The 18667-nt window shown below is 40.4% G+C and overlaps 2 protein-coding genes across 3 annotated transcripts in view; one reads left to right on the top strand and one right to left on the bottom strand.

Moving 5' to 3' along the window:
- The window catches only part of MARCHF5 (membrane associated ring-CH-type finger 5), a 58445-nt gene extending 52705 nt beyond the window's left edge, over nt 1–5740 (bottom strand). Inside the window, exon 1 of the mRNA XM_059055476.2 lies at nt 4912–5740. Coding sequence (XP_058911459.1) covers nt 4912–4946 — 35 coding nt within the window. The 5' untranslated portion in view covers nt 4947–5740. The remainder of the gene's footprint in view (nt 1–4911) is intronic.
- Nucleotides 5343–18667, top strand: part of CPEB3 (cytoplasmic polyadenylation element binding protein 3) — a 179121-nt gene continuing 165796 nt past the window's right edge. The window contains exon 1 of one of the 2 annotated variants that reach the window (XM_059055460.2): nt 5343–5513. The gene's annotated coding sequence lies outside the window, so the exon portion shown is untranslated. The remainder of the gene's footprint in view (nt 5514–18667) is intronic. The other variant, XM_067025047.1, reaches the window with a different exon arrangement.

Genomic DNA, 18667 nt, shown 5'->3' on the forward strand with positions numbered 1-18667 from the left:
CTGTTAAGTCAAATTGGAAGAGAAAAACTGGAGTCAGAGAAAGAAGAATCTATAGTATCTGATAAGCAAGTGGATTTGGAGGAAAAAAGAAAAAAAGAAAAAAAATATGTAGGTCTTATGGCTGGTAGACTGGAAGAATGGTCCTATCAAAGACCAAAATTGGGAAGTCAAGATAAGTAAACGCCAGGGAAATAGCAGTAGTTTACTTTTAGGTACCTTAAGGCGCTAGTAATACTTTGTATACACAAATGGAAATGTCTACTGGGCAGCTAGAATGCAGACAACTAAAATGTGGCAAAGAAGTCAGGAATAAAGACATAAATCTGGGAGTCACTCAAATAAAGGTGACAGTGAGATAGTAAGCAGGTATACTTTTCAGAGAAGAATGATAAGTGCTGAGGATTGAACCATACTTAATTGACTGAAGAGAGTAAAGGTAAGGTGATACATAAGAGAGGAAAAAAGTAAAAGACAAATAGTATGGTAGACTAGAACACAGTTTCGAGAAGTTAGGGGGTGGTGGTCACCAGTTTCATCTCCACTACATGTATATGTCAAGGACATGAGGACCAGAAAAAAAGTCATTAGGTTTACCGATTAAGAAATTATTGGTAACCTTCAGTATCCTTTTAGTAGTGCTACGGACAAGAAAGGTAGATGAAAATCAAATTACAACAAGAGATAATGAGGAGAAAATAAGAATATAAATGTCACAAACAGGGAAACGGATTTAGAAAGAAAAAGAGTGGTAAGTTAATACAATGAATTATATATATATTCTCTTTAATTGCTGTATATCACAGAACTCAATATTTTAAAAAGTCAATTGTAGATTGATATATTTAAATTTTAGAAACAAGAACAAAACTGTGAATTACATATGGTATATATAAAAGCATTAAACAAAGACTGGAAGAACATGAACCCATTTATGATAGTGGAGTGGGGATGGGGAGAAGATATGGGACTGGGGATAGTGGCCAAAGGGGACTTTATCTGTAATGTTTCCACTTTTTACATAGAGATGGAAGCAAATACAACTAATTGCTAATGTTTTTTATTTCTAGGTATTGTTCTGTAAATGTCAAAATGGGATAGTGATATGATTGGTGAAAATATGCTTCAGAGAATGAGAAGTTGCTTTAATGGAAACTAGAGATGGTTATATAAGTAAGAAGATAACATAGCACGTTCCTATCAGAACACTCTACAGCTTCTAAAAGGATGTACATGTGTGGTTGACAACACCCTGAGACTGGGGATTCTAATTCACTTTGCCACTGCAGGAGGCTCATGGAGAGCAGACGATTCTCCCTGCTTTTCTTCCCATTTGACTGTTCTGGGGACACTGGCTACATTCCTTGCCTACTCACCAGGTGCAAGTAAGTGATGCAAACAACCTCAACAAATTCCTGAGTGTTTAATGTGAAAGGGGTACACAAAAGTCAAGTTTCCAGAAGCATCTCTCACCAGGCTTTAAACCTGAGGTTCATTCCTGCAGTTTGTTACAGTATTCTTTGTATTCTCTATACATTTAATCCTAATTTTGAGAAATAAAAGAGAAAACGAGAAAGTTTAATGGTGATAGAATAATATATAACAGACTTCTCCTTAAAAAAGTATGGCAATGAAGGGAAGGAAGAGAAACTGACCAAGATACAGAGAGCCTGATGTAAAAGGTCTGAGTTTATGAATGGTTATAATTTCAGGGCAATGATTTGTGATCCCAAATCATTCATGACACTAGAAAACCACCCACTTTCTCACCCCCTTTCTCAAACAATTTAAAAGGTTCAAATGATAAATTTATATAAAACAGTTGCTTACTGTTTATAAAAATGAAAGGCAATCAAAATATATATCTATATATACTCTATCTACAAATACTGCAATAAAATTTATCAAGATAAACAATTGCTAAACTAAATTTAGTTATTCACAAAGGACAAGGCAATTGAACTTCAGCTATTAATAAGTTGCTATTAATTAAAAAACCTTGAAAGACTAAGTATATAAACTGAACATACCATCCATGTTATGTAAATATAATCTTCATTTTATTTGACAGTTTATGGAACACAAACCTCACTAGAATTAAAGCTCCATATGAGCATTTTTGCTTATGTTCACTACCACCATATACCGAGGACCTAGAATGGTACTGGGCAAATGCATCGATATTTATTAAGTCAATTCATTCAATACAAATGTTTAATAAGCACTAAAATATATCTAATTTTAACCTAGAAGCAAAAGAACAATATATGTCATACACATTTCCTAATCTTCTCAAGGATAGAACTTGCACTGAAGAAATAAAAATAAGGGCAAGTTTCTGAGCTAAATTCTATCCCTCAAAAATTGCCACCCAAAGACCAAGCTGGGGGGAAGCCAAATTCAAAGCAAGAATTCTAGGTCCTAACAGGTTGACATATTTTACTCTGTTGGGCCTGTCAGTATTCCTCAAATGAACCCATCACGTATCTTTGTGTTCAATTTGCATGTAAGGCCAGCCCCAATTAAGATGATACTGTAAATATGGAGATGGGTGTGTGTGTGGTGGGGAGGGAATTGCTACATTAGTTGGTTACACTAGAATCTTAAGTACCTTCTGTGTGGCTAACATATGAATAGCATTTTACTGTTTTATAAAGTGCTTACTCGTGTTCTCATTTATACAATCCTGTGAGGTAGGATATTGCCATTTTATAAATGAGGATGTAGAACCTCAGAATTTAAGTCCAAAGTCACATAGCTAGTAAGTGGCAAAATGAGAATTTTAAGATTTCTGGCCAAGCTTACATCACTAAAATGTACTATCTCTTATCATGAAATAATCCCTTGGGATTCAGGGTAGTGGAAATTCCCTGGTGGTCCAGTGGTTAGGACTCTACACTTCCACTGCAGGGGGCCCAGATTCAATCCCTGGTCCTGGTTGGGGAACTAAGATCCCCCAGCAAGCCGTGCCGCGCCGCCAAAAAAAAAAAAAAAAAGTGATTTTCAACTACAATAAACATTTGGAAAACTTTTGAAAATATACATGCTCAGGCCCCATTCTCCAGAAATCTGTGAATTAATTGGTTGCCGGCAGAGCCAGGCATCCATCCATATTTTAAAATGCTCCCCAGGTTGATTCCAACGTGGGGCCACGTTGCAAAACACTGACTTAGATAGTAAAGATCTTTGAACGTCATCTTAATCTACCCTGAGGTATGTCAAAAAGGTGCTGAAGATGAGGGAAGCCAGTATTATAGTCACCTGTTTCAGTACATGCAGCCAGAATTTCCATGTTTCTATTAGATGTTTTAAATGCCTGGCTAGCACTCCTTGGCTTTTTTACTTTTATGGAAATCTCCAAAGAGTGTATGAAAGCCAGATCAGCTTTTGGACACAAAAGCTTTTCTAAAAGTCACCTACATAAAAGTGAAAGCAACAGGCCCTCAGAGGGGGAAAAAAAATTAATTACAAAATACCCAGCACCAGAATAGGGTCTCATTTGATTGGAATTGGCAGTGGCAGAAAGTGGTTTCCTGTGGGCATATTTCAGTAGTCCTATATAATTTGCCAGTATGGTAAATTATAATTTACCTGGTAAAACGTGGTAAATTATCAAACCCCTGGACAACTGGGGAAAATGACAAAAAAGTTCATGCATTTGTTCATTAAAGAAATATTTACTGATGACCTGCTTAGTGCCAGGCTCTGCTGTAGGTTTCAAAATAAATAATGATGCATACGTTTCTGCCTAACAGGAGCTTGTAAACTACTTACATAAAAAGGGGTTAGTCAATACAACTTGACCTGAATGCTCCCCTCAAACAAGGGCTGGATTAATCACTGGGTCACCCCAACTGGAAAAAGTCAGTACCATGATTTCTATCAACTTAGATGTCTCAAAATTCTAAGCTCCAAAGGAAATGTCTGTCACTCTGGAAGATGTACTCTTGAGTGACTTGTGTTCTGGGTGTGACCCAAACAGCATTTAACTGGGTATAATCTCATTTAAGGTTGGCCTTTCATTGCCAAGCTTACAGTTGGACTTTTCCTCAGTACGAAGACCTGTACTACACGCTGAACTGGGTGGCAAATGGTCTACTGAGAGTTGTAGACAACCAAACACGCATTAGCCTGTCGCACTGGCTAGGTCAGGAAGTTACGTCGTGGCTTAGGGGAAAATGTGGAGTAAGGGTCTCCAAAAACTCGTGGTAGAACCCATGGCCTAGAATTTTAACAGCAGAGGGCGGTGCAGCCGATTTCACAGAAAGAGTTTTACCGACTGGAGTCCCCCCAGGAACTTGCCCCATGATAAGATGAAACTTTCTCAGTGAACTCAACGAATGGTAAAATCCCCTAAGTGTTCAGAGTTGGACTTAAGGCTGTTTTCCATAACCTCTACTCTGGTCTGACCGTTAAAGTCCCTTGCGGATACTCTTGACCTTATAGTTTGGGGTGGGGATGGGATGGGGGAGGAAGCAGGAATGAAGTCAGCCTATCAGGCTTTCCAAAAGAATACTTATCCTTGGTTTTTGGAAAGAGTGTACAAATTAGAGGGGGATCACTCCCCAGAGAATTAGTCTGGTCCTTGCCAGTGACAACGCTGACAAACACGTTACAAGACAGTTTGGGGGGAGGGGAGAAGGACAGTAAGAAAAAGAAACTATGTCTCTGGGTTCACACGAACCCTTCTCACTTCGCAACGGCGTTCGGACAAAACCAGACGCCAATCCGTAACTAAGTTTCGCTTTAAGTCTACGCACCCAGGCCGCCCGCTCCGTCCTCCCCCCAAGTACGGACTCCAAACTTTCTGCCCCTCACTCGGCCCCCAGGCCGTGGAACTCCTCTCGGCAGGCTAGGCTCCGCTCCGAAGAGCCCCGAGGCCCGGCCCGCGTCCTCCCCCAAGGCTGCCCGTACCTGTCCAGCATCTGCTGTAGGGCTTGGTCCGGCATCTTCGTCGGAGGCGGCGCACTCGCCTCCCCAGTGGGCCCGGTCAGGGCCGGGCCCAGGGACAATAGCACTGAGAGGCGGCGGAGTAGGCCTCAGTCCGGCGGCAGCCGCGAACCCCCCCACCCAGCCTCCCGGGGCGGCTCCGCGAGCCCGGCGGTGGCGGTGCGCGGCCCGCGGGCGTCGGGAGAAGGCGGTGGGGAGCGAGGAGGAGGAGCCTGGGGCGGGGAGGTGGCGATCGCGGCCCGGGTTCCTGCCCGTCAGCCCGGGGTTCCGGTCCATGGACCGCGGGCGCCGAGTTGCTGCCGGCGGAGGAGCTACCTCTGTGAGGTAAGAGTCACCGCTTCAGTGCGCGCCGGGGTCACAACGCCAGGCGGCGCAGAGCAGCCTGGGAGATGTAGTCCTCGGACCGTCCCCGCAAGAGGCTGCACAGCCCGCCCCGACCACCGCCGTCGCGCCCGCCGCCGCCCGGCCGGCGCCCTCCCGTTTCCTTCCTCCAGGGGGAAAAATGTCCTGCGGGCCGCTTTCCAGGAGGCAGCGGGATGTGCCGCTCCACCGTCAGTAGCATTAAGGTCAGCCCTCCTTGCCTGTTTCTTTTCTCTCCGCTCTCGTGCTCAGGTGGGACCAAGCCAGGTGAGGGGGGGTGGTGGTGGCTAAAAGGCCATTTCTCGGCAGGGTCCCCAGTCGCGGCCGCGGCGTCGGGGCGGGCCGTGGCGGGGGTGGGGGTGGCAGAAGCGCCTTTGGAAGCCCTCGGCGCTGGGGCCAGCGTCTGTCGCGTCTGAACCCATTTTGGGGAGTTACGCAACCCCCGTAAGGGGTCGGATGCTCTAGTACGTGAGGTTATTCCTGAGGGGTCGGAGGGCAGTGGCTGCCTAGACGAGATGGTTCCCACCCGAACCTCTCTGTGTATGTTTGCCCGACGGGGGGGTGGGGGAGAGGGGCGGGGTAATGGGGGGAGTTTATTCCCTCCCTCTCTAGGAACCTTCTAAAATGTGCCTGGGCTTTCAAGGGCTCGCCGCTAGTCTCCAAATGGAACGTGTTCGTGAATAAACAGCTCTTGCTTACTCAGCTGTGGGTCGTCAGGGGTGTTTGTTTCTGCTGCTGGTCGCTGTTAACCATTTCTAGTCGCCTTGACACCTCCAAGCAGGTGGATGTGTGTGTGTGTGGGGGGAAGGGGATCAAAAGGGAAAAATGATGAATCCCTCGTTGGTTTATTCTCTGACGCTCTAGGGACAGCTTTGGCGGGAGGAAAAGAGCTGTTGGCTAACAGAAATGCGTCTTTTGGATGACCTGTGGCGTTCTCTAGTGCTGCGATTGGTAGGATGTCTGGTAGTTTTCCCCTGAATATGTCTAATTTCTGCCGCAAGAGATTTGATTTTTCTTTAAATTAAAATGTGTTGCTTAAGCTCTTTTTTTTTTTAACGTAGAATTTTACAATCCGCTCTTAATTCTCTGCTCAAAGTCTGCTTCCTGAATATATTTGAACTAGAATGTACATCACCAGGAATAAAAACAAAAATAACATGTGACCAGAAGTTTATTTGGCCTCCAATTTCTGAAAGATGCTTTTATGAAAAGCTTTGGGAATTTACATGACTAATTATAATTAATGCATCACCTTTTTCTCATGAAATGAAAAGCAGGCCCCTGACAGGGGAGGGAAATAAATAATTTAATCAGGGTGTTTGATAATTTAAATTCCTATTTATTGCTACTTCTACTGGGTAAGTCTTCCCTTACTGTGTATTTATCTCTTAAGCAATTGTCAGCCACAAGGAGATTGATGCATACATGCCGGTCAAAAAATAGAATTTGATCTTAGCATATTGAAAAAAAAAAAAGAATTTATATTAGCATTTTCATGAAAATTCTGTTTCCTGGCTGTGTCAAAAATCCTTTGAAATAGGAAAAAAAAATGTCTGTTATTCATCTTAAGAGTGATTAGCAAAAAAAAAAAAAAAAAAAAGCGATAAGCACCTGACCTAGTAATTCCACTCCTTGGTATCTGCCTAAGAGAAATAAAAACGTATGTCTAGGGGCTTCCCTGGTGGCGCAGTGGTTGAGAGTCCGCCTGCCGATGCAGGGGTCACGGGTTCGTGCCCTGGTCCGGGAGGATCCCACATGCCGCGGAGCAACTAAGCCCGTGAGCCATGGCCGCTGGGCCTGCGCGTCCGGAGCCTGTGCTCCGCAACCGGAGAGGCCACAGCAGTGAGAGGCCCGCATACCGCAAAAAAAAAAACAAAAAAAACAAAAAAAACAAAAAAAACAAAACGTATGTCTACACAAAGACTTGTATGCCAACATTCATAGCAGCATTATTCCTAATAGCCAAAAAGTGGAAACAACCCAAATATCCATCAACTGATGAATGGATAAACCAAGTGTGGTATAGTCATACAACAGAATGTGATTAGGTTATAACAAGGAATGAAGTTCTGATACATGTGACAGCATGGATGAACCTTGAAAACATTATGCTAAGTTAAAGGAGCCAGTCACAAAAACAACATATTGTATGATTCCATTTATATTAAATGTTAAGAGTAAATTCATAGATGGGCTTCCCTGGTGGCGTAGTGGTTGAGAGTCCGCCTGCCGATGCGGGGGGCACGGGTTCATGCCCCGGTCCGGGAAGATCCCACATGCCGCGGAGCGGCTGGGCCCGTGGGCCATGGCCGCTGAGCCTGTGCGTCTGGAGCCTGTGCTCTGCAACAGGAGAGGCCACAACAGTGAGAGGCCCGCGTACCACAAAAAAAAAAAAAAAAAAAAAGAATAAATTCATAGAGACAAAGTAGATTAGTGGTTGCCTAGAGCTGGAAGAGTTGGGGAGTAATGGGGAGAGATTGCTAACGGGTATGAGGTTTCTTTTTGGGTTGATGAAAATTTCCAGAATTAGAGTGGTGATGGTTACAGAACTTTGTGAATTATATTACAATTAAAAAAATAAGATAAAACAAAATTAGATTCTGGTGATGGTGGCACAGCTCTGTAAATATACTTAAAAACTGAATTGTATGCTTAATATGAGTTAATTTTATAGTATGTAAATTACATCTCAGTAAAGCTGTTAAAAAATTAGCTCCATAGAAAATGTTCATAAGGACATCTAAAGAGAAACAGATCAACAGATAACTGATAATTCTTTAATTTAACTTTAATTTTTTATATTTTTTAATTAGTATGGACAAAAATCATGATTGATAGAACTCATGAAATAAATTCCTTCAGATAAATTTGAAATGGGTGACACACATAGCTTGAATTTCAGTATTGTTTGTCAACTTTGTTTTCCTTGGCTCTTGTGTTTTCAGATAAGACTTGGAATAATTGGAATTATAATTGACTTTCTGATTTTGAAGGAAAAAACTTCTTACTTACTTAGATCTTAGTCTGACCCCCTGCCCAAAATAAAAAGTTGAAATGCACTTAAGCATTAATAATTTTATAGTGGATTTAGAAATAACTGAGTATGGAACTGTTCTAAATATGTTAGGAAATTTAAAGTAGTATATTACTTTAATGTTCTCCCATGACACTTGTTTTGAACTGTCTGCCAAAAGGGGCCCTGGAGATATTCCAAAGAGATATAGAAAGTATCCAGGTGCCTTCCAAGGAGAATTGTCAATTGCCAAATTTGGTGATAAACTGCAGGCTGAGTCCACATTGCAGGCCACAGAATATTCTTCATTAATTTATTCAGCAGACATTTCCAGAGGATTTATGATGTGCCTGGGTACTCTAGTCACAAATTAAACAATAACTACCCTTTAAGAACATACAAACTACCTACGAACGCTTATATTAAAAAAAATTAAAACAAGGCATTTACGTATGAAATACTATATAATGATACATGGAAGCATATGATTAAGTGCCAAATGAATTGGCCTAGAAATACAAAGTGAGGTAGAAGTTTAGAGACTGTTATGGGCTGGTGTGTTAGAGAACTTTGTGAAACAAGGGGAATTTAGGCTCTACCTTGTAGCAATAAGAATTATGTAGGTAAAGGAGTGGAGAAGGATCTTGGGTCTGGATAAGGATGAAAAGATGTAGAGAGAGGAGTTAACCTCTGTAAATTGAACTGTGTCTCTATTGAGTAAGAGTGAAAAATATGATTGGTTGGTTAAGTAGGGAATAGTTAAAAGGTCTTGAAGCTATTAATTCTTTTGATAATTATTTATTGAACGAGCAATATTTATATGACAGGCACTAAGCTAGGTACTGGAGACACAATAATGAGAAAAACAAGCATGGTCCCTACTTCTATGGAGTTTACCGTTTATAGTGGGAGAGAGAAATCACATAAATACATTTTTTAGGTTGCAAATGTAGTACATGGTGTTATGAGAGATAATAACTAGGGTTTTTACTTAGACAGGGAGGTCAGAAAAGTTTCTCAGGAAGTGTCCATTATGCTGAGAACTGAGGAAGAGCAACAGGTAATTGGACAAAGGGAGAAGGGAAGAGCATCCCAGGCCAAAGGACAGCATGTGCAAATACCCTGAGAAAGAAAGCCCTGTGGTGAAGAGGAGAAATCAAACCAAAGAGAGGACTTGGGGTAAAATGGGATCACAAAGGTCAGTCAAGTGACAGACTCTGAAGAGCTTTGTAAGCCAATTTAAGGAATTTTGCCTTTATCCTAGAATCCTGCTGGGAGGAGGACATAAGAAATGGACTCCATTATGTAGGAAATGGAGAGTTAACTTGTAGTGGTTCTCAAACCTGCTGTGAGTCAGAGAATTACCCTGGAAATTCTGATCCATGTGCCTTGTAGTTGTGCCCAATTAGCTGTTTTTTTTAAAAAAACAAATTTCCTAAGTGATTATTAGACCAATGGTATCTCTGCAGAAGGACCGCAGTGGTTGAGAGCTTTAACTCAAACCTACATTTGAGTGTTAGCATTGCCACTCAGGGGCTCAGCAATTTTGGGTGGGTTATTGAATCTTTTTAAGCCAAAGTTTCCTCATCTTCAGGAGAATTACAGAACGTACACTTGGTTACTGGGAGGATTAAATGAGAAAATTCATTTAAATTGTTCAGGACAACGCTGGGTACATGGTTAAGAGCTACATTGGTGTTAGCTCTTAATTATTACTAAAAGTTCTTGAGTCAAGGTGAGAGTGACTTAGGGGGATTAATTTCGCAGTGGTATGCAGGGTGGGTTGGTCACAAAGACAAGTTAGGACTGGCCTAGGTCTCAGTAACTTAGCCATGGTCTGTAACTATTTCAGAAGTTTGCTTTAACACAGCTATAAGTCCTTGAAGAGCCTTAGATTGGCTAAGTAGTTTCCAAATAGATAATGTTCCTGGGTCTTTTAAAGGACTTTTATAGGGAGACCTTGGTCCCCAGAATACATTTTACTGGCTTAGCATCTATAATGTTACTTTTAAAAAAATATATAAATTTATTTATTTTATTTATTTTTGGCTGCATTGGTCTTCGTTCCTTTCTCTAGTTGCAGCGAGTGAGGGCTACTCTTCATTGCTGTGCGAGGGCTTCTCATTGCGGTGGCTTCTCTTGTTGCGGAGCATGGGCTCTAGGCACACGTGCTTCAGTAGTTGTGGCACGTGGCCTCAGTAGTTGTGGTTTGCAGGCTCTAGAGCGCAGGCTTAGTAGTTGTGGCACACGGGCTTAGTTGCTTCTCAGCATGTGGGATCTTCCTGGACCAGATCTCGAACCTGTGTCCCCTGCATTGGCAGGCGGATTCTTAACCATGCGCCACCAGGTAAGCCCTTTAAGATTACTTTGAATTGACCTTTTCTTAATTCTGGACAGAGGCTTCACTGGCCACTTATAGAAGACAGTCTAAAACCTGTCTCTTTATCTTCATTTGCTATGTAGAGAATAGAATTTTAACAGCTTATGTCAACTCTAACGGAAAAGATATTTACAAAGGGTAAATAATTTTACAAAAAAAATCATCATCTACTAATTAGTCTTTTCCTCATAAATATTGTGGAAGACTCTTTACTTTTCATTGTCCTTGGTTAAATTCCTCTCTCTGGGTTAAGTGTCCCTGGCATAAGGCAGTGGTGTGTCAAGAGTAGGTAAAAATCACAGGATAAGATGCCACATCTTCCTTCTTGTATCTTGTTTCAGGAGTATCAATTTTATACGAAAATGTATATATAAAGAATTTTTTCTTTTTTAAACAAGCGTGGATGTCAGAGCAGCAGTTCTCAGAAAGTCATCCAACAGACTCCTAGGGCTCCCTGAGAACCTTTCCAGGAGGTATGTGAGGTCAAAGCTATTTTTATAATATTAAAACATTATTTGCCTCTTTCACTGCATTGGCATTTACACTGATAGCACAAGCAATGGTGGATGTAACTGCTTGTATCTTAGCACCATTAAAGGCACTGACACCAAACTGTACTAGTGGTTATATAGTCTTCACTATCACACACATAGAATAAAAACAAAAGTTCACTTAAGAATGTCCTTGATTAAACAGTAAAAAATATTCATTTATTAAATTTTGACCCTTGGATATGCATATTTTAAATATTCTGTGTGATGAAATGGGAAATATGCACACTTCTGCTGCATCCAAAGTATGATAGTTGTATCAGAGCAAAACACTTTACATGATTGAGCTACAAGCTGAACTAGCTGCTCATCTCACACTATTTTACCTGAAAGACTGACAATAAACATTTTAAACTTTTGTGCTGTTAAGAAAGTGAAAAGACTTTCACTCATTTCCGAATGGGAGAAAATTTTTGGAAATAATATATATGAAAAATGACCTGTGTATAGAATATATAAAGATTTGTTGCAACTCAATAATAGAAAGGCAAAGAATCCAATTAAAAAATGGACAAAGGATCTGAATAGACATTTCTCCAAAGATATACAAATGGCCAGTAAGCACCTGAAGAGATGCTCACCTACGTTAGCCATCAGGGAAATGCAAATCGAAACCGCGATGAAATACCACTTCACTCTCCCTAGGGTGGCTATAATAGAAAAGATGAATAATAAATGATAAGTGATAATAAGTGTTGGTGAGAATGTGAGGAAGTTAGAGCTCTAGTACACTGCTAATGGGAAGGTAAAATGGTGGAGCCATTTTGGAAAACCGTCTGGCACTTCCTCAAAATGTTAAACATAAAGTTTCCATATGACCCAGCAGTTCTACCACCAGATACATACCCAAGAGAAATGAAAACCTGTCTACACAAAAACTTGTACATGAATGTTCATAGCAGCATTATTCATAATAGCCACAAAGTGGAGCAACCCAAATGCTTATCAACTGATATATGGGTAGATAAAATGTGTCCATACAATGGAATATTATTCAACCATAAGGGATGAAGTACTGTTAAATGCTATAGCATGGCCGAACCTTAAAAACATTGTGCTAAGTGAAGTAAGCCAGTACGAAAGAGAACATATTCTATGATTCCATTTATATGAAGTGTTCAGAATAGGTAAGTCTACAGAGACAGAAAGTAGATTAGTGGTTGCCTAGGGCTGAGGGGGATGGAGTTTTGAGGAGTGACAACTAAGGTGTGCAGGGATGTGCACCTCTTTTGGAGGTGATGAAAACATTCTAAAATTGATTGTAGTGATGACTGCACAACTCTGTGAATATACTAAAAATCAGTGAAGTGTACACTTTAAATGGGTGAATTATTTGGTGTTTGACTTGTATCTCCATAAAGCTGTTGTTTAAAATAACACCAGATAAAGCATTAAAATCCATTGTTAGTTGACTGATGTATTAACTTATGACATATCAATATAACATAGTATTATATAGCTGAGCTATTGAAACAAATGAGATATTTATATATAGGCCATAATGAAAAGTTGCTAAAGATGTAGTGGTCATCAGTTAGGTTTTTTTTTTTGTTCCACAGAAATCAACTCTAGCTAATTCGGTCCCACTAGGGGACATTTGTTCATGTCTGGAAACTTTTTTGATAGTTACACTAGCATCTGGTGGGTTGAGACCAGGGATGCTGCTAAACATACTATAATGCACAGAACAGCCCCTCACAACAAATATGTTGTAGCTCAACATGTCAATAGCGCTGAGGTTGAGAAACACTGAGCTAACTTAGGCAAAAGGAAATTTATTGGAAGGAATTGGGTGAGCTCACAGGATTGAAAGTAAGGCAGGAAAACCAGGCTGGAAGCAGTCAGGTAGGCTACCAGAGAGAATCGTCTTGCAGGAACATTCCATGCTCTCATATGGGTTCAGCACTGGAATGGATAAACTCCCTCCAACTGTTTGTATTCTGCTCACAGTTCAAAATCTAAGGAGAGAGCATCTAATCAATCTTCCTTGCCACTTTGCTAAAGGAAGGCAATGTACCTTGAATGAAGGCAGTTCCTCAAAAGGAAGTACATTTATTAGCAAGCACTTTTGACCATATAGTTATGATTCATTAACTATCTAGGTGCTGGGGATAGAGGAGAGCAAAAGAGACAAAAATGCTCTTGTGGAGCTTATATTCTTATGTTGCTAAATCAGGGCAGATCTTTAATAACTTAAAGACGGTTGAATAGTTGCCAAACTCCAAAACCAATAAATACTACCCATATGTTAAGTGAAAAAAGCAGGGAGTGGATTGTATCTATAGTGTTATCCAAATTATTATTATTTTTAACTTAGCATGAGTATGTAAGGAGATTTCTAGAAAGACACATAGGAAATGTTTTTTGCTGTTGTTTTTTTAATATTACCTGTGGATGGTGAAACTGAATATGGGGAGAGAAGCCTACTTTTCATTTTATTCCCTTATGATGTTTTCATTTTCACCATGAGCATGTATTTCATAGTTAAAAATTTTAAATTAAATTAAAAAAAAATCATTGGTGCAAGTGAAGGATGATTAAAGGCTTTTAAAAAGTCACAATATTGGGATTTCCCTGGTGGTCTAGTGGTTAGGATTCCGGGCTTTCACTGCCATGGCCTGGGTTCAATCTCTGGTCGGGAACTGAGATCCCACAAACCGTGTGGCCCAAAAAAAAAAAAAAAAAAGTCACAACATTATGGTGGTTCTGCTTATTATGGAAAAATGGAAAGAAAGAAAGAAGAAAATCTGACTGGAAAGTGTGGCGTGTAATCAGTTAACAAATATTTGTTGAACACCTACCTGCCTTAGGTCCTGTTTGGACAAGGTGGAATATAAGTAAATAAAATATCAAGCAGCAGCCATGTGTGAGGCACTCTGTGAGGTGCTGTATCTGGGAGGGGATTGACATTTGAAAAAGATCCGACAGCTGCCCTTAACGAGTGCCTGTTGGCATCTAGTTATTGAACACCTAATATGTGGCATGTGCTGGGCCCTATACACACATTATCTCAAACCCTAACAATGACCTTATCAGATAGATGCTGTGTCTCTCATATCACAGATAAGAACTTGAACACTGGAGAGATGAAGTCATAGCAAATAAGTGGCATAGCTGACCTTTGAATCTAGGTATACTTCACTGGAGAACAGTGTATGAATATGTGATAGTTAAATAACAAGTAAAGAAGAAAGTGATTTATTGCGAGAGCAATCACAGAACTACCCATGGTTAATTTCTGAAGAATTTTAGGTACCCCAGGAGCTCAGAGAAGTTGCTGCATATTGGAGTGGTCTGGGCAGGCTTCCTAGTGGAGGGGTGGTTTGAAGGTGGGTCTGGGCAGGCTTCCTACTGGAGGAGTGGTTTAAATTGGGTCTCGAAGGAGGAGTATATGGATATGTAAAGAGAAAGGCAGTGTCAATCTTTACTAAATGCCTGCTTGAGTCTAAAAACACTTCACCTAATCCACGTAGCCTCATTTGGGAGGTGAGGAAACAGAGGCTTCCCCTTACCCCCACCCCCTGCCACGAATAGGCTCTTAATAGGTCTTAATTTTTGGCAGTCTGATAGAGTGAAGTGAAATTTCATTGTTATAGTCAAATGTTTACCTCTATTTTATAGCTTCTGGGTTTTACCTCTTCAGTAAGATGAATTAATGATAGAAGGGAAAGTGTATGTAATAAACTAAAACACCAGGATATAGTCTTTTGGGAGAATAGATATTCAGTATAAGTCATTTTCCTCTACTAAAAGAGTTTTAGGCTTTTATGAAGGTTTTATAACTAATTTGATACCCTACAGCTGAAATCTCAACTCAGTAAGTCTGAGAAGGATCACCTATTTGTTTATTCAACACAAGTTCTTGAACTCCAACTATGTACCAGACACTGGGAATACTGGGGATACAAATATATGAATAATACATTGTTAATCTGTTCTTGTCATCAGGTTGTTTACCATTTAATGGAAGAGACATATTGTCATATATTTATAATATATGGAAACCTGAGCCATTATATCTGTACACACTCCCTGAAACCTAGGTGTCCTCCTTGAGTCATCTATCTCCTTTACCTCATACCCCTACCCTTCGGTCAGTCACCAAGTGTGGTCCATTTATCCCTAAGTATCTCTCAAATCCATTTATTTTTTTTCCATTGCCCCCTCCCTTCACCCCAGTCCAGCTGCCTGTCATCTCTTACCTTGGACTACTTACTAGTCTCATAATTGGTCTCCCCACCTTTGCTTTCATCCCTCTTCAACTGATTTGACAATTGGCCTCTCCAGTTTACTCTTTCTTCCTTCGATTCACGAGTAGAATGACTTGTTAAGAAATGTACAACTGCTCATGTTACCTGCTTGAAGTCCTTCTGTGGCCTGTTTAAATCCTGGTGAGGAGCCAGTAGAAAGCATAAATTTAGCAATTTGAAGAAAAGGGGAATAATCCATGAATTATGCCTTCTAAGCTTCATGAGGGCAGGCCAGGACCATACCTGTTTTGTTCACGGTTGTATCCCCAGTGCCCTGCACAGAGCCTGGCCCTTGGCAGGTGTTCAGTAAATATTTAGTGAATTTTTAAAAGGGAGAGACACTTCTAAGGCGAGAATGAACCCTGAGATGTTTGGAATTGGAAGTATCGATACAAACTCATGATTTTATAGATATACATACATAGATAAACATACACAGATGTGTGCATACATATGCTTTTGGCTTTATCTGCTGAGAGGGCCTAAGGCAGCTATACCCCAGAACCAATGAGTATACCTAGTGCTATCTCCAATAGAGGGAACAAGGGCTCTTTGGAGAAACTGCTAATCCTAGACTAGTAGGAAAGGAAAAGTATATGAACCTGGAACATCTGCAGTGCCAGAAAGTAGGGATGTGCCAGAAAAATGATGCGGCCATGTCAAAAGGGCCTAGGAGTCAACTTGAAGGGACCCCAATGGCCAAATCAGGGACATTTTGAGTAACATAATAAATAACGATAATGAATTATAACCTGTAGAATAAAATAAGAATCTGTGAGTCTACGCTGTTAAAAATAAATGAATAAATCAGGGGAGAAGAAAAAACTCTTCCTTATAGTGGCATTCCAACTAATGAGAAGCATTGATGAAAGTAGCAAATCAACATTTGCAAACACCACAGGAATAATTGATATAGGCAAGAATCATTGATGGATGCTAAAATTAGTGGGTGAAAGTATGTTGATAAACAGGATGTTCACATAGTCAGAAAGTATCTTCCCCAAGATATTTAAGTAGAAAGGGAAAAATAGTAGCTTTACAGTGGAGAAATCTGGCAGACACTACCTTAACCAAGTGATCAAAGTTATCATTACCACAATGGGGCATATCCACATCGTGTTCCTTTTGGAATGATGCACTAAGAAGGACACAACATGACTTCTGTGGTATTATTGTCAAAAATGCATGACCTGAATTTGATCATGAGGAAACATCAGAGACACCAAAATTGAGGGACATTCTACCAGATAGCTGGCCAGTGTTCTTCAAAAGTGTCAAGGTCAGGGGACTTCCCTGGTGGTCCACTGGTTAAGACTCCACGCTTCCAATGCAGGGGGTGTGGGTTTGATCCCTGGTCGGGGAATTAAGATCCTGCATGCTGTGTCGTGTGGCCAAAAAAAAATAGTGTCAGGGTCATGAAAGAGAGGTACTGAGGAATTGTCCCATATTAAAGGAGCCTAAGGAGACATGACAACTAAATGCAGTGTGTGATTCTTGGTTGGATTCTTAGAAGGGGCATTGGTTGGCCAGTTGGTAAAATAAGGTCTGTAAATTAGATAATAGTACTGAATCAATGTTAATTTTCTGATTTTGATAGTTATACTGTGGTCATTTAAGATGTGAACATTTGGAGAATGTGGGTGAAAAGTAGAGGGAAATTCTTTTTTGTAACATTTTTTTAATTCTGAAATTATTTCAAAGTGAAACATTAAAAGTAAAATAAAACCCCTTTTTTTGAATTTTTGAATTTTATTTTGTTTTTTTATACAGCAGGTTCTTATTAGTTATCCATTTTATACATATTAGTGTATATATGTCAATCCCAGTCTCCCAATTCATCCCACCCCCACCCCCACCCCCCCTGCTGCTTTCCCCCCTTGGTGTGCAGACATAAAACCCCATTTTTAATGGTTTTGTATTGCCCTCACTTACTTTATCTTGCTTTACTTTACTCCCCACCTCCCTCCAGCTTCCCAAATGAACCCTGAACTCTAGCATGCTAGCTGCTGGCTTTCTTCTTTAGTTCCTTGAATATACCATGCTTCCTCCTCTTCAGATATTGACGGTAAGAAGAAGCATGGTATTCTCTTTGCATGGAGCATACTTCCTTTGAACTTTATCCTTTTGTTCTTTAAGGCTCATTTTACTTACTCTAGAAAACCCCTCCCTGACCCCCTAATCCAGGTCCCAACATTGTATGGTTTCATAACATCTGGTACTTTTTCATAGCATTTTTATCACAACTGCCATGAAATTATCATGGAGTTTACTGTTTAAAGTCCTTCCCACTCAGTAGAAATTAATGTTCATAAAAGATGTAGGGATTGTCTTTTTTTACTCAATATTATTTCCCTGGTACCTTGCACAGATTTTCAATGACTCTTTGAGTAATTAATGCAAGTCATGCAATGGAGCATCCCCCCTGCCAAAAAAAACCCAACACAACTTGGATGAAACTGGACACAAGAGATGTTTTAAGTTTGAGGAGATGAAGGTGGGGACCAGAATTGGTGGCAGTGACAGAAAAGGATAGATGGAGGAGTCTTATCATGGAAGGAGCCATAGGACTTGATAAGGGAGGAGGAAGAGTCAAAAATGACTCAGGTTTAAAAATCAGCTGCAAAAAGGTACACAGTTGAAATGGCACTTGAGTCACTTTTCCAGCAGTATTTCTGAGAGTATGTTCCTAAACATTTGAAAATGGTCTCTATTTATTTTTAATAAAAATGCTTTAAGTGGTAAAATAGTGTATTATATGGTACATACCAATTGCCATGCTGATTAGTATGTTTGGTATACTAAAAAGTACTAGAGTATTTTAATAAAAATACTATAAACCCATGGTAAAATACTGCCTTGATTCATATTAAACGATAAAAATGACTATATGAGAACACCTGAGTATCCCTCTGTAGTGGGTACTGTGGTGCTCCAATCCAGATCCTCTCTTCATGGGTAATGTACTCCTCCCTCAGCTGCTGGGAGTTGTTCCTGATGGTGAAAAGCTTTGTTTTTGCAGGGTGTTGCCTTAGGTTGCAGGGAACTGCCTCACTTTAGGTTATCCTCCCAGGTTATGCCTCACTGGCCCACAGCCAGTGACTGGATGATTTAAGATGCAAAGACCCAGATTCCTTGCCTTATTTGAAGACAAGTCTGAGGGACCTGT

Source organism: Kogia breviceps, chromosome 2, assembly GCF_026419965.1.
Source record: "Kogia breviceps isolate mKogBre1 chromosome 2, mKogBre1 haplotype 1, whole genome shotgun sequence".
Lineage (NCBI taxonomy): Eukaryota > Metazoa > Chordata > Mammalia > Artiodactyla > Physeteridae > Kogia > Kogia breviceps.